Below are 16,598 nucleotides of genomic sequence, written 5' to 3'. Positions count from 1 at the left end.
CAGTGCATGAGATGACTCCTTACTGGTTACTTGACATTCTGGCAAGTGCAAAATACCAGCAAACTATTTAAAGCATCATAACTAATAATAACATCAAATTAAATCATTTGATAAGCTAGCATTAAACAAATATTTGTCCAAGGTTACTTGCAGCTGCACAAACATTAAGAAGTAAGCAGCACGTGCAGTTTCTAAAAACACACTGAACCACTAACATCCATTGTTAATGTGACCCCACAGAACCATGCTCTGATAATGCTACCCTGCCAAGTATGTGTGCATATGTGGACCGCTATAGCACAGCATTTGAGCTATCCCAAGGCTTCGTGTCAGCTGCAAAATGATAGATCAAGGGAGGTGAGAGACAGAGAGAGAGAGCGGTAAATAAAATATATACAAATATTTACTGCAAGAGATTACAAGAGATAGTAACTAATGGGAAAATGTCAGGGGATTCTTACACAGGCATAATTTAAAAGAAAGGAATACAGCTTTTACTGCTGTGTGTTTTTCACTGTCTGGATCTAATAAATACAAAATGCATGAGGTTGTTAACATGTCTATTGAGATTTCAGGGCAACAATAATAGAGTGCTACACTCATGCATGACTCATAGTTAAGCAATCAAATCACGCCATCCATTAAAGTTGCATCACAAAGTGAATTTTACTTGCTGTCATTACTGAGTAAAGAGGTAAACCTATAGCAGGCAAAGGCACATTATCAGAGAGTCACAACTCCCACTGCTCAGCTCTAATTGTAGCAATGAGACAAAGGGCAGCAAAACACATTACACGGTGCTGTGGAAAAAGCACAGGGAGGGGTCACATCACGAGCCAAAGCACTGGCGTTACATGCTTGTTGCATGTATTTATCCAGATTAATAATCGCATAATTAGTTAAAGCGGCCATCTGTGAGAAAGCTGAAGGGCATGAAGTAGTAGAGAGGTATTAAGTCTCCCCAGAGCGCCACAACAAAACTGATTTAACGGTCCAGTTTATTCGTGTCAGACTTACAAGTGCAACCTGAAGTAAATGCTTTACCCAAGAAAAACACAAGCAGTAAGTATCAGTGGTAAGTGTATATGTTGTGCTAGAGAATCCAACATGAATCGATCAGTAAATTTTAATCAAAAATCCTACACATAGGTTTAGTACAGGATAAAGCATGCAAAATATCCTTCATTTGATGAATGAGCAAAATGAGCACTTTGTCTCACAGATAAGTGTGCCCTATTCAGGACTGAGAAAAGAGGCTGTCTTCAACCTCAAAAGAAGCACAAAAAAATGCAACTAAAGTATTTTTGACTGTGGTGCAGATGAAAGTAAGACATTAAATAACCTAAACCACTGAATCATTTTGTCACTGGAGTTTGTACAAGCCTGTGTTACACTGACAGCCTTTCTTCTGCTCTGTTTTCACGCTGTGTCCAGACTTTCAAACAGTGAAAAATTGACCATATTTACCAAAATCTTTCAAAAAATCTGTACCTATTTGTTCAGATTGCATATCACCCCTGCACACATTCCCCATATATTTACAAGGTATTCATTTTCATTTTTAAAGCTGAGGGATAATGGATTAGTTATTGACAATATATGCTAGAGAATGTTAGCCTTCAGCTCCCACAGCTTTATGCCAACTGAAAATATCTTGGATGTGATAGTTGAACCATGAGCTAAGGACTGGTTACGGTAAGACCAAACAAAATTACCATTCAAGAAACAAGAAGCTGTTAAACCTGACTTCAGTTAGCACAAATTAAATGAAACAAAATTAAAATCTATAAAGATACCAAAACAAAATCATTTCTGTGTGCAAGGCTGATACCTTCCTCTGGCTCCAGAATCCTACTTCTGTGTCGGCCTGACAGCACTGCTCTGACTAACCACAACAAGCTGGAACGGAACTAAACTGACGTGAACCACAGACAAATCAGTGATATCCAGTTTGTACAGTAATTGTAAACAAACACCTGTGAAAACCACATCTTCCACATTCCCTCACTAGAGATTTGACTCTAAAGGGAACTCTCCCTGCCACTCGCTTTTATCTCAGTATCAATGCCGTGACTGTTTCTGAAACAACACCCTACTCTCACTGCATTTCTTTAAATGATTTCCAGCAGGTCTTTGTGCTCTTTGTGAGAACCCAAGGAACAAATCAACAGCGACAGTGTTGCTGAACCTGTCACACAGAGCTTTCACAGACACACCCTGGGTGATCAGATGTTAGAAAAGGGGAGAGGTAATCTATGCTTTCATTCGACTAAGACACCACTGATGACAATATGGGGCAAATATCTTGAAGGCGGACCTACAGTGCAATATATTTTGACACGCATGGCATATGCACAGTATCACAAGGTTCATACTACACTGAGGTCTGAATTGAGTGAGTTTAGTAAGGTAGTTTCTCTTAGATAGAAGATTTCTATCGAGTATCATTATCTATGACTCCAGAAATGGAAAACAAACACACTGAACTCTAACAAGCTAAAACATAAAAACATAAAACATAAAAACATAAAACTCCTGTTAATTATTAATGTTATGCTAGGGCAGAAAAATGGTAATTGTAAATGGTAATAATTATTCTTCTAAATAGCTGAAGTTAGTGAAGGAAATAGGGTTGCATATTTTTTACAGAAACAAAACCAAATGTTGTACTACCCTACATACCACTGTAGGGATTTTAATCCAGGGTACTTAACAAAATGATTCTCAGCTCAATTTCAATTATCCTACCACCTACAAGTGGGCTGAGTTAGAGCTGCTCACATGTTTTAGCAGAAAGGAAATGTGAATTCATATGACGACATTGTTGTAAAAGCATCCTAACCAAAAGCAGTATCTCTGGATTTATATCTTTAATACAGAACAAACAGTCCAAATTTATAGCGTGATTCTTGGTATAAATACAAATCTTGTAGTGAGCTTTGGTAACAGGCAATTTTTCACACGTAGACAGATAAACATGAGGTACAAAGAAGGCTCAGTTAAAGTGATGACTGAGAGAGACACTGTGTCTGAAAGTATCCTTCAAGTCAAACTATTGAGAAAAGTCACATCTGCTAACTGTAAGAAGAAAAAGCCTTGTGGGTGATAAGGCCTTTAAATGACATATAAACTGCAACTCATAACAGTCCTGGGCTGATACATGTTCAGTTTACATCAGTCACTTAAACGTAGAATAACTTCAGTTAGCAACAGGAATTTGTGATTCTTACTAAACTGATGCATTGAATTGTTACTAGACAGGCTACAGTTCAGAACTGCTTACATATATATATCTATATATGTAAGATATATATATGTATATATGTGAATGTAAGAAAAAAAATCCCAACCACTGTACATTAACTTGTACTATCACTGTTGTCTATAAGTGCTACTAAGTGAGCTGGCTCTCACTGCAGGAATGTGAGATAGTGTCACTGTTATGAAGCTGTTGGGTCCCAAAAATAGCAGCAAGGAACATGTGTGTACAGCTGAACTGAGATCAGATCAGTCGAGACGTATAATGAGTCCTTGAGGAAGACTAGAGGACTTTTTAATAAGGCAGATAAGAAGCCATGGGTCTGCAGGTTTAAGAAGAATATAATGAGAAGGCACTCTCCTCACACACACTTAGGAATCGCATCGGGTGACAGCAATACCATTACTAATTATACTCAGAGTCAATTACAGCCGCATTATGTAAACTTCATCACCTAAACTGCAGTCAGTAGTCAACACATTCTTTACAGCTGCATGTACTGCAGGTTCTTCGAAATTTCATAGAGATTTACAGAAAAAATGTTAAAAAGTTGGTTGTACTTACATACAGTAAAAAGTTGTGTTTTGGGGTAAAGATGGAGGTCCAGGGACTATTGAACTGCAATGTGGGAGAGCAGATCTGGTTGTGTTGTAGTATGTGGAAATGAAACCTGAAGCACTATTTGACAGATCTGGAAGTTTGCAGCGCTCCACTGGACTGTCACCCGAGAAGTCAGAGCCATGCCGGGGCCAAGTAGGAAACTCTGTGGGGCACTAAAAATAGAAACCAGCCAGGGTTCAGCACACCCACCTCCCTCCAGTTTGGCTCTGATGGCTGTCACCTGGGTTAAAGGTCCGGCTTCAACACATATATATATGCTCATGCGCATGCAAAACTGACAGGTCCTTTCTGAGGTGTAGCCATGCATGACCATACAGTGTAAATGAAAGAAGGAACATATTTGAGCTAGAAGTTGCATAAACCTAGCAACATGCGAGCTATAAAGCACTATAGGAGACTAATGGTATGGTAATGATATGGTAAGTTTCTATTATACATCACAGATCCAGTAATTATTTAATAAAATTTATGGAAATACACATGAAAATGAAACATTCTTTTTATTTAAAGGAACATTTGGCTGTTCACTTTTTCACATAGATTCAGCTCAGTGAGTAAGAAACACATTTTCCACTGATGTACTGGGATATGGTGATAGTGAGTGATCATTACTAGCTGACAAAATGTGATTTCACTCATGCAGTGGTATTTTAATGTAAATATACACAGCTTAGAGGTCTTTGTTTGGTATTATAGTTTTGATGTATTGATCTTTATGTTTCCTTGAGTATTTTCAAGTCTTTAGTTGTTTTTTTTCCGTTTTATTCCTTAATTTGTTTCCTCTGTTTAATCCTCACCTAGGTTTATTAATGTACCTGCGTTTCTCACACCCTGTTTTATTTTGGCGGTTACTTGTCTTAAATGTCTTGTGTGTAGTTTTACTTCCACTCCTGTCTCATTGTCTTGATTGTCTGCACTTGCTTCTTGTTTTCCCCAGCTGTGCCCACTTCCTGTTATTGCCCTTCTGTGTATATATAGAGCTGTCGTCCTCTCAGTCCTTTGTCTTGGTGGCTGTTAATCTGTTCTCATGTGTTTGCTGTTATGCTGGATTGAGCTGGTCTTTTGTTTTGTGGACTGCTTCAACAATCTTATTAAAGATGCATTCTGAGTTCAACTCTAGCCTTTTTCCATGCCCTGCTTTTGGGTACAAATTCTGTGATTCATGAGTCTAATTTAAACACATTATGATTTATTTTAATCATCAGATATGAGTTAAATGTTTTAGAGTGTTCTGCATTCATCCAGACAGCTGACACACAGGTCAACGATTAGTGAGACTGGCTCGCCAGTCTAGAAATGCAGCTAAGGTCCACTGATCTAATATTTGCAAAAGACTGAACGGGATATTTTAACAGATGTACTGCAATACCAACATCTTTCCCCAGTCAGGTCATAGTTTTTTTATGGATACAATATTTTCATTTAGTTTCAACTAATCATACAATGAGAAAATAATTTCAAAGGATTCATCTGCCAAGGAATTATATATCACTGTAAAAATGGCATAACTCAGTGAATGATTTGCACTCAAATCGTTGAAAAATATTAATATCACATGTGAGCACCAGAGGTCAGCACAACATCATCTTATTCCAGGGCTGCTGACATCTACAGCCAAACCCACAGGACTGCATACTTTAAAGTCTTAATGTACAAGAATCAGTGTTTAAAAAAACAAACTAGTAAGATGTGGCAATGTATTTCAAAAACGCTCCAACAGATTCATCAATTTAGATGTTTACATTGATTGATTGATTGCATGGATTTGAGTACTGATGACTGGGAAAGCATTAAGGACACGGGTGGGCTACTTTTATTACCCTTCGGTTTACCTACATAACTCAACAATGCATGGAAATAAATAACATACCTAAATAACTCCCCATGATAGTCTGTTGATCTGTTTGGTGCTTTAGATATTCCAGCAGTGCTAAAAGCCCTGAGTAAACTGGACAGGAAATGTTAATAAAATTATTATTTTTCTTTTAGAAACTTACACATATATTGGATATCACAAACAAAAGCAAAGCTGAGGGATACACCACAACTAGGATTTTACTTTTTATTTAGGATTACTCATTTATCTCTATTCTGCTCATTTTTACAAAAAGCAATTATATTTTTATTTTCATGTAAATTTGACAATTAGACACTGTTGAACTCTGGCAAGAAATCCCAATAATGCTACCATAATAATAATAATAGCTGTGACACTATCAAAAGCTGCAGAACAACATGCGTGGGCTGAACTACTGGCTGTAATAATATCTCATTCGGTTTTCTACATGTGTGCACTTACAGAAGCTTCTTTTCTCACTTGCACAAACACTCACATGCATGCTGGCTTCAGTCTCTCTGCACTCACCCTTATATAAGACACTAGCCTGGGAATTTGATTTGGTTTCTGCTTATTTCCCAGTTATTTTAGTCAAGACGGATTAATAAAGAAGATGACCATCCTTGTAATTAAATGACAAGAAAATGAAGCTGGAAACTTTCAGTATAAAATAATTACATAAAAGCTGGATTGTGGAAATCTAGGCTTTACTCCCTTTGTACTGAATTACAATTAACCTCCACCAAAGTTATCCAATTACATGCATCCTGTTATTCTACATCCTGCACATTGTTCAGTAAGGCTAATTCTTCATGACAGCAAGGAGAACAGAATGTCTGTGAACCTGTCCCTGACTCATCTTCCACAATATTCTCTCTAATCTAACTTTAATTGCTTGGCCTTAACTTTCAAGTCGACTTCTACAGATTCATTTCCTGAACTACTTGAGCACAGTTCTGTGCCAATGGCTTCACATGCCGCTCGTAACGGTACCCGACGATGGTAATTTCTTGATGAGGCAATTCATCCCCTTCTACATGTCTCCACATCTTTCTTCTCCTCCTCCTGTCACTGACTCCTGGGAGGGCTAACGTATCCTTTCCATCATAATTGAGTGAACCATGTGGTAGAGCCTGTAGACTTGGTCAGCTTGTTATCTGAGGTGGTGTGATTAGTAGTTAGTCACTAGCAACAAAATCAGACAAAAAAACAGAGGAAACAAAAAAAAACACATGACACAAAAAATAGAGAATGAGACAGTAGCAGGGTAAGGCGGATAGCTGTGGAGGAGCTTATGGGTGAAATAATTGCAGTCGGCATGTAAGAACAGGAGCAGGGTCTGTACCTGGAGCCAGCTAATTGAGCCTGAATGAGTAAGTGTAGACACAGGTAGGAACTGCATTTGAGTTTTGTTCCCCCTTTTCCGTGTGAACGACTATGAACAAAAGGGCAGACGCCTCCCTAATCAAGCTAATGGAGTGGGAACAAGCTGGTGGCTGAATTCGATGGGCAGTGACAGGTAGAAGGGCCTTTGGGGGATTTACAGAGTCAGGAGGAGAAGAGGCAGACTGAGGTGAGGTTTTCAGCTGCTGGTTGGCAGGACGAGGGGCCGATATAAAGCCTCGGCTTGCACTGCCAGATCTATTAGCAGATGGTCCAGGTCAAAGGAACCAACAGTGACAAGTACTGTGGTTCATCTTATTCATTCAGTCCAGCCAAAAAATCATTTCACATCCAAGTATTAAAAAGTAAGAGTGGCTGCTCATTAAACAGCAAAAAACCAAAACAGATGCTTCAACGTCTGCTTGAAACCAGACTGCAACTGCGATTTACAGCTGAGATGACCCTTCAAAGGAGACAGCCACAGTGGTGAGTGCAAGCAGGATTATTTTTTGAGTTTTAACTTTCAGGATTGTAGCTCTTAACTACCAGGAATGTCAGAGATTTACAGATTTGTAATTCAACAGTTTATTGGTGACAAGTCCAGAAATTAATAAATGTTTCTACAAATAACTTAATTTGTCTAAGTCTGTAGTTTTTAACATGTTGTGTGCTTTTGGCAGACAATTTATCAAATGAGAGGAATTACAAAATTATCAAAACTGAGAAAATTATATTTTTTTAAGGATAAAATCCCAGTAATTTCTTGACCAGTACTTGACCATACTTCTATTAGAGAGGAATCCAGGTGATTTAATAAAAAAACAGAGACCTGACCGTTGCCTGACACTGTCCTTAGCTGTGTATTCAGGTAATGAATGACACACTCTACAATACAGCTGTTATGGGCTTCATTTCTAAAATATTTGCAAAAGAAACCCCCCTAATACTACAAAGTGATAACTAAAGAGGTATCATCTCAGCCAAAGCACACTGAGAATAAACTCATTTAAAGTCAAATGCTAAAGAAAATGACTTGACTGAAAAGTTCAGGGTTTTATTACATTTTAGAGGCTGAATGTCAGCAGAGACACCATGTAGCGCTCTTTTCCTGCTTTTATTTACTCTTTGAGTCTCCTGAGCGTGTCCGGGTTGAGGTACAGAGGAATGGAATGGTTATTCTGAATATTATCAAGATAGGAAATACATTTAAGGCCATGTAAAAACAAATCAGATACAGTGGTCAGCAAACTGTACTTAAGATTTACAGTAAACACCTATCATTCCATTTCCATTTTAATTGATTTTATTACAAGCTTACAAATAACTGACACCAAAAAAATAAGTGCTGGGACAGCTTCACATCGATATGCAGAGGCCAGAATGCTCTCACTCTAAAGAAATGTGTTCATGCGTTTAGGGAGTCAGCCTCCTCGCTTGCATCAAATATGCCCTCACAAATCCTATTTAAAGCCTTCTTTAAATCACTCCTCCTTCTTTACATCCACAAATCCTTGTCTTCCTCAGGAAGCCTGCTGTGTTTCTGTGTTGCTTTTTGCTCGGGATCTCTCTACAGTCCGACAACATCAGTTGTGTGTCAACCATCAACCTGCGGCGTTTCATTGGCTGCGCAGTCCGGGAGTTCACCTTCCTGGCCAGGAAGCCCGGCTGTGGGAGTCTGCACATCACCACCGATGCCTGCTGGGGGCGCTGTGAGACCTGGGAGGTGAGGAGAAGGGCCGCTGTACCAGGCACACACACACAGAGACACACAGGGAGGATAAGGGGGGATTGAAAGAATATGATTATAGTACCAGGTGATATAAGCAAATTTCACAACTTTACTCAAAATTAAATTATCAGCATAGATTTCAAGAAAAAAAAGATGAACAACATGGTTTAGGCAGTTAAAGACAGAGAGAGCACCGACATTTGAGGTGAATACTGTAGATACAGAGATGGAGAGATGGGTGATCCCCCCCTGGAGAAAATCTGTTTTCGCTTCCTCCCAAGGTCAGCTGCAAGTGCAAGCAGGGATTGAGCTGCTACACAGACACATAGAGGATGAGATGGTGAGATAGATATATCTGTGTTAGATGTCCAGGGGAAAAAAATACATGCAGTGTTTGCATTACCCTACCAAGATCTAATTATTGTCACATAGTAATGAGTGGCTGTCTGAAGTGAAACTCTTGCATAAGAATGAATAAAGACAGAAGACTTTTGGAGTGCTAAAATTGAGTTAACATTCTGCAGGAATGGGAAGCAGCGTGGAATCCAGAGATTGAAGTGACAGCAGAGGTTTCCTCCACAATGCCTCAAGAGCATAAGAGACACAATTGGATTTCACAAGTCACCATATACTATTATGAAAAAAAGACGCTGTGAAATCTCAAGTTTCATCTGGAACATTGCATTCAGTGACGGGAGGCATTAGGAAGCTCATGATTCTCTCTGCTTTATTATTGCAGCGTAGCGGAGCTTTGTGTTGTTCTACTCTTTGGATCGCCTCAGGGAAGAGCCTCGTCTTTTTCTCTGTTCTCCCCCACAGGGAGGTCAGGGCACAGCAGAGGGAGCTGATGTATTGCTTTAGGGAGAGTCTGAGGACAGACACCAGGAGGTCAGGGGTTAAATCTGTGACGTGCAGGTCACGGAACCGTAAACAGCTGCAAAAGATTTGCATTAATTTATGCATTCTTTGTAAAATAGAATCAAGATAAACTTTTGTCATTTTATAAAGTATTCAAGGAACACTGAAGGTGTTTAATGTAACGTGATGATGTGTTACAAATGTCCCATCAAACACAGCTTGGAATATAGAAGCTAACTGGAGCAGCTTTCTTTGGCAAGCTGAAAGAATTATCATTAATATGAAACGATAAAGTAGGACATAACTGTAAAGAAAGCCCAGCATCCTTATTCGTGGACGTTGCCAATGTCTTAAAATACAACAACAACACAGGTATGGAGCGAAAAGAACTAGACTGCATTTGTATGAGGCCCACAAAGACTTTAAGTTACACTCATTGCAAAAACAAAGTACAAAGTCACACATAACCTTCACCAGAATGACACATCAGTAAATCACAGCAGCACTCAGTGATAGTTTGGCTTTCCTTTAAAAACAGGTGCACTGATTAAGTCTGCATGTTAATTGAAGGACGGCATTGGCCCACTGGCCCACTGGTCCAATCAGTCATGGTGGAGTGCAGGACCAAGAACCAGCAGTGAGGATGAAAGGCAGGATGTGGAACATATGCAGCCACTAATCAGGAACATGGGCTTGCATGCACTAATTAGCATACAAAACACTCAAATATGTTAGTCACAAGGAAGGAAGAGGGAGCGTAACAACCATGACAGTTGGAAACATTATTTGTTATCCAGTTGAGATTGAGAACAGAAATGCCTACATGAATACATGGATGCTGCCATATACCAGTATTTTTGTGTGTGTGTGTATATATATAGTATGCATAATGATAATGATAATAGACTTTTATACCTACCTTTCAAGACACACAAGTACACTTTACAAGCAGTTAAATACCATAATCACAGTTTGCACAGTGTGTGTCTGTCTGTATACAGATTGTGTTCTATGTTCCTAGTGCCTCTGAGTTTAATTATCTATACTTCTGGTTCATGGTTTCTTGTTTAATTATGTTAGTTTCTCTTTGTTTCAAGTCTGTGTTCCTCATTAAGTTAGATAATCTTTAGTTATCATGTTTTGTGTTTCCTTTTTGTCTCCCCAGTAAGTTTATTTTTCTCAGTGTCAGTGTGTCATGTTCACGTCTCGTCTCGTCTGAGTGTTTGTTAATTCCTCTTTTATTTTGAAAAACCCTCATCTCGTGTGTGTTGCATTTAGTTTTGCATCCCCTTGTCTTGTTACTCTGATTTCATTCAGCTGTGTTCCCTGGTGTTTTCAATCTCCCTAATTACCTGGTGTGTATATATATTGTCTGAGTCTCTTTTTCTTACTTGTGTGTCTCCAAGTCAGGTTTCTCTCTTCATTATTTTGGTTTGTGTTATGGTTCTCAGCAATAAAGCTGCTTTTTTTTGAGCCCCACGTTTGGCTCCAACCCCACCTGCCATACAGCGAACACTGACGTTATTACAACAAAGTGATAAATACATTTAAAATAAAATAAATGTTGTCTTTTTCTTTTCAGAAGCCAATCCTGGAGCCTCCGTTCATCGAGTCCTATCAGCGGGTTTGTACTTACAATGAGACTCGGCTGGAGACTGTGAAACTACCAAACTGTCAGCCCAATGTAGATCCAACGTACACCTACCCTGTGGCCTTAAGATGTGATTGTGGAGTCTGTCTGACCAGCACTACTGAATGCATAACCTCTGTGTGAAGTCTGAACAGGCAGAAATACTTCTATGTACACTTTTGGTAACAATTACACACAATACTGCTTTAACTGGAACCTGTCACTACGCCAGGAAATGTTATTTGCTTTTCTCCTGACTCAGTTTATTCTCACACCAAACATAGACTTGAACTGAATCTGTTGAGTATTACAGCTAGTAGCAGATGGATTCACTGCATACATTTTGCTGACTTATAATGTCTATTTTTTATTATATAAAATAGAATGCTCTTAGTTTGGCTACTATATATCTAAAAAAAAACAAAAACAAAACTGAGATATATCACTACTGAAATATGTTACCAACTTCACTTGGCATTTTTTCTTATAAGCAAAGCAATTACTGTAAAGCTTACAATGTTGTAATTGACATAATTAAACATTTTTTTTAATCTGTCTTTAATGGATGAATAATGAAGTGATCACTTATTAGCTTTTAATCAACAGACCTGAGCTTTTAGGCCAAGGGTCTGCTGGAGAGGTAAGGGCTTACTAAGTGTTCTTATTCATTTGATTTTCCATGAAAACTGGGTGTATTAATCATCTCTGAGTGCTCTCGTGTGTTTTGGAGTGCAGGACTGAGTTTGACCATCGCTCTTTCCACAATAAAAGCACGTTTTCTTTCCCCCTCTGTTTCTTGTCATTTGTGTTTGTTCAGATTGTAGAACTTTGTGCTTAAATTGCTGCAAATCTGGCTTTTGATGCAAACATTACCATCAGGGCAGAGAATTCTGTACAAAAATAAAATAAAATAAAATAAAAATATTAAACTTTTATAAAAAGCAAATAAACACACCAATTTTATAATTTTAGAAACAGTTTTAAATTCTCGTCCTCATAAGAGACTTTTTTCAATATAACATTCTTTGGTCTGTCTCACAAAAACTTTACAAACAAACACGGTTTTCATAAAAAATGAAAACACTAAGCATTTTCAAAAATGCTAAAATAGTGTAAGATGTATATAAAAATACAAAAACTTGCTGAAAACAATGTTGAAACTGAAAGAATTTGTTTGTTTTTTAAGAAAATGTATTCTTACTTTGAAACTGATGCTAGAAACCATGTTTCTGGGTGTTCCACTTCAGATGTAGCGCTGCCTCAGGGGCAAGACTTAGATACTCAGCATTGGTTTTCAGTGTTGTCCTCTGAGTACATAGATGTTTTAATAATGTTACACAGGGAAGATGTAATGATGAAACCTTCATGTGGTTCTTTTTAGAATTACACAATGTTCCAGCCATTTTTTTTAAATGATGGGGTTAGTGGTGGGGGTGGGGGTCACCTTTGCCCAAACAAACCCTCAAAAGGTGAAGTGGCTTATTACAAAGGTTAGTTATTTAAAATATTCATTATCATTAAAATTTTATATTTAATTTTATATTCATTACTGCATTAATATATATTACACTCTTTCTGTTAGTCAAAGAGACTGAGGAGTCTTGTTAGAAGAATAAAACCTGTGACCTTCAGCCATCGAGTCACCTGTTATTGTAACTGACACTGTGTCACTTAGTGCAAAGATAATCTTTGCTTTCTATTGATTGTGCTTAGTTGTTAGAAGCTACACTGGTCTTTTCTTACACATATTAGAAACCTTAAAAGACAACCAAGAAAAACTAACAAATGGCCTTTCTTAGCTGAGGTTAGCGTCACTGAAAATCCTTGACCATGATTGATTTTTGTCTCTTTTTACAGCCTTAAAATCACAAATGGGCAAACTTAGGTAGTCAGTTGAGAGCATTGCCCTGTATGTGGAAATAACCACACCTTGATAGATGACTGTCGTGTCTACTTCACTTTTTGAAGCTCTTGCAATTACTATACTACTACCACAATAATAATAATAATAATGATAATAATGATAATAATAATAATAATGATAATAATAATAGCTTATTTCCCAACATGCTTGCCCTGTGACAGACTGTGACAGGGTGTGCCGTGCTCTCGTCTTATCACAGTTGGGATAGGCTTAAAATTAATTGAATTAGTGTGCAATGTGCAGCAGATAATATTATGCAACACATACAACATTCTTTGCATCCTGGCGCTCTGAGAAAATGCTGTTTCTACGAGCCCATAGCAGAGCTCTATAGCGCCATTCATAAAACGAAGAAAATCTATAAACAAAAGCAGTTTGAGTGAGTGCTGAAGAGGCTTTTAAGGGTGTACATTAAATGGAGAGGTTAAAAGGAGACACTAGAGAGGGTAGCTGTCTGTGCTGCTGACTCTCCTGAGACCTCTGTTATCTTCAACAGCCCTGACAGGAGAGTCACTGTAACGACTCCCGCTGTCCTAATCATTTCTGACATTAGCACTTCCTACTCTGGCTGCAGGCAGGAGGTGGTGGGGGGCCTGCAGCATCTCTTGGTGGGAGGACTATATAGCTGTGAGGGAACACCAAAGGCAGACCTTTTAAAATGGTAAACATGACTGAATCCTTTTCCATTAACAGCAGATAAATTCATTTTTGTTGTTGTTGTTTGTTGTCATGTTTGACATTACAGTATAATTTTTGCTCAGACTGCACCTACAGAGCAGGACAGAGGGTACACTCACACTACTGTAAGGTGATGTGCACCACCTGAGCACGTCTCACCCCTAAAGCTACGGTGTCACTGTTTTCCATGCCTGTGCAGTCAGTATATAGTTTTCATAAGGTCTGTCCACTAATTTTGCCTGTAGCAAGCAACTAATACACTTCCTCTGTGTCACCTGCCTCCTGTGCAAGTCAGAGGGCTGTGTGTCACCGTGCACCAAAACAAGCCCCCCAAAACATGTCACAAAGTAAATAGGATCCCAAACTCTTTTGTGCTCTGCAAGACCGCATCTTTTCAACATCATATTGAAGTGTAGTGTAATGTGTGTGATAACAAGAGAGACTCAGGGGAGATGACACATTCATTTCTGCTTGTGATTACTAAGAAACTTGAATAAGAGCAGTAGAGTAAAATTTGGGGTGCAAATGCCCAAAATGTTACATACAATGTGAATGCAGAGCAGCCAGGGGAGTGGAGAGTGAAGGATGACTGGCTAGCTACCATGCAGACGGTAGCTGGGTGTTTCTCTGGCTGCATGACTCTTTGCTAATTCATAAAAAATTACACCCAGTAGCAAGAAAGTGCAGGAACAAACTAGCATAAGCATTTGGGGCATCTTTTATGTTATATTCATTTTTCAGTAATGTGTATTGCACCAGTAAGAGTCAGTGTATTTTCTCTCTTGAGAGAAGTCACTTGTTAGAAATGTAATCTAGCAGAAAATATACATCTATTTAGGAAAAATTATGGAAAAAGCAAACTAAATAACTTGGTTCTAGAAGTCTATATCGCTTGAATCGCTCTTAGATGTTTTCAGCCATTCAAAGAAAATGAATAGCGTGAAATGAAATGATGATCAAACTAGTGAGCGGACTGCAGACAATTCTCAAAACAGCACACTTTAAAAAGAATCTATTTTTGTTGTGCTCTATGATCAAAAAAACAGTTTTTGCATAATATAATAAAATTAAACCCCCTTACACACACTGAATTAGTACTCAAAGGCATTTGAAATATCAATTATTAACACTGTCAGACTTCTGTGTCACCCTGGCAGCTGTGATCCCTAATTGACAACTTTCAGGCCAATCGGAAATAAGCTTCCTGCCAGGCTATTTAAATGTAGCTGTCTAGAATAAGAGCAGTGCGTCTCACTAATAAACAGCAGTTTGAAATTAAGGGCAGCTGAGTAGGTTTGGCAGTCAGGCCTTAAGGGCAGCTTCTCCATTGCCTTAGTAGTAACAGTCTGACAGGTAGCTGCTGGGGTTATGAATTATATAGCAGTTCCTGCAGGGACATGAAGATTGAGGATCCCTGTGAATGTGATGGATAGATCTTAGGAAGAGTATCTTTGTTGGATAAAATTTCTTTTGAGGCATACTCTCACTGAGATTGTTACAGCCTTTATTACCAATGACATCTAATAAGACAGAGGTGTTATGACTTTCTTTTTGCTGGCAAAGAAACAACAACTGAAGACAGCAACGACTTATTTGGTTCTCAAGAGAGAGCACGTTTATATCTCTATTTTAAGAATCCATCCATTTCCTTAACCACTTATACAATAAAAGTTCATTATAAATTGCGAGTGTGGAGTCTGTCGTGGGTGTCGGTTGTTATTTACCATATTTTTGTCATAGTTTAATTCTAAGAGTTAAACCTTCATATGTTCAATATTCATTACACACAATACAAAGTGAAATATTGCAAGTAGTGTTTTGTTTTTGACTTGGTTTTTTTTGTAATTTGGATGATAAATTATATAGTTGGTACTCGTGGGTCCTTTATGAGTGAATAACTGTATCAGTGTGGTGTGGCAGGGATCAGCTTGTGTCACTGCTGAGCTGCAGCCTTCAGACTGTCTGAATTATAATATCGGGTGTTTCTCAACTTCCTTTTGATAAGATCCCACTGATTCAGCATTGGCTTTTGGTCATGCACAGTAATAAGATGTACAGCAGCCATTTTGTACTAGGATCCATGGAAAAGTCCGCCTGGAAAAGGAAATCAGCATCTCCATAAAGGTTGTGAAAACATGAAGTGCTCTAACTTCTCCTGGTAGACGTCTGCATTGACTCTGGACTTGATAGAACATCGTGGACAAGCCAACGCGAGCAGATCACATCGTGCCTGAAGTCATCATATATTGTAGAAGCCTCACACTGGACTTCAAACACCTTGGGTGCCTTTCTACTCTTCATCTAGACTTTTTATTAACTTAATAAAAGTAAATGGAAAATTTACTTGCATCTGACTTTGGACCATAAAGCAACAGCCCAGTATTGCTTTTCTCTTTGAAATATACAGGATACAGTTAATACTGTTTTAAGTGTTATTTACTCACATCTCAAATGAAATATTGAAATAAGTTAAAATTGTGGATTACTGATAAGCTATAGGCCATAATCATATAATTTTTAAACTTGTAAGTTCACTAAAGAGCAAAGAAAACTATTTGAGCTAAAGTAAAATAAACTATAATATAACAAATCTTTGAAGAGAAAGTTTCAATGCAGTAATAAAAATAGCCCCTTATCTGACAAAGAAAATAAAATAGCAATACAGAAATTGAATCACTC

General features: G+C 38.2%; 3 protein-coding genes across 3 annotated transcripts in view; 1 reads left to right on the top strand and 2 right to left on the bottom strand.

Moving 5' to 3' along the window:
• Positions 1–3,929, bottom strand: part of syne2b (spectrin repeat containing, nuclear envelope 2b) — an 82,951-nt gene extending 79,022 nt beyond the window's left edge. The window contains exon 1 of the mRNA XM_025901157.1: positions 3,824–3,929. The gene's annotated coding sequence lies outside the window, so the exon portion shown is untranslated. The remainder of the gene's footprint in view (positions 1–3,823) is intronic.
• A 978-nt stretch (positions 3,930–4,907) lies between these two features.
• gphb5 (glycoprotein hormone subunit beta 5) lies at positions 4,908–12,184 on the top strand. Its single transcript, XM_005455925.4, has 3 exons — positions 4,908–7,586; positions 8,625–8,823; positions 11,270–12,184. The coding sequence occupies exons 1-3, from the start codon at positions 7,369–7,371 to the stop codon at positions 11,459–11,461; spliced, it is 609 nt and encodes a 202-aa protein (XP_005455982.1). The 5' UTR covers positions 4,908–7,368; the 3' UTR covers positions 11,462–12,184.
• Positions 8,718–16,598, bottom strand: part of kcnh5b (potassium voltage-gated channel, subfamily H (eag-related), member 5b) — a 199,710-nt gene continuing 191,829 nt past the window's right edge. Inside the window, exon 13 of the mRNA XM_025901103.1 lies at positions 8,718–8,839. Coding sequence (XP_025756888.1) covers positions 8,783–8,839 — 57 coding nt within the window. The 3' untranslated portion in view covers positions 8,718–8,782. The remainder of the gene's footprint in view (positions 8,840–16,598) is intronic.

This window comes from Oreochromis niloticus, linkage group LG19, assembly GCF_001858045.2.
Source record: "Oreochromis niloticus isolate F11D_XX linkage group LG19, O_niloticus_UMD_NMBU, whole genome shotgun sequence".
Lineage (NCBI taxonomy): Eukaryota > Metazoa > Chordata > Actinopteri > Cichliformes > Cichlidae > Oreochromis > Oreochromis niloticus.
The sequence above is the reverse complement of the archived record's forward strand: the minus strand, read 5'-3'. Positions and strand labels throughout refer to the sequence as shown.

What these genes read in the sequence shown, in the direction of transcription:
- gphb5 (XM_005455925.4), top strand. Translation starts at nt 7,369, where the DNA reads ATGGTCCAGGTCAAAGGAACCAACAGTGACAAGTACTGTGGTTCATCT. An exon ending in CAAAGGAGACAGCCACAGTG is followed by an intron (nt 7,587 to 8,624) that starts GTGAGTGCAAGC and finishes TGTCTTCCTCAG; the next exon opens with GAAGCCTGCTGTGTTTCTGT. An exon ending in GGCGCTGTGAGACCTGGGAG is followed by an intron (nt 8,824 to 11,269) that starts GTGAGGAGAAGG and finishes TTTTCTTTTCAG; the next exon opens with AAGCCAATCCTGGAGCCTCC.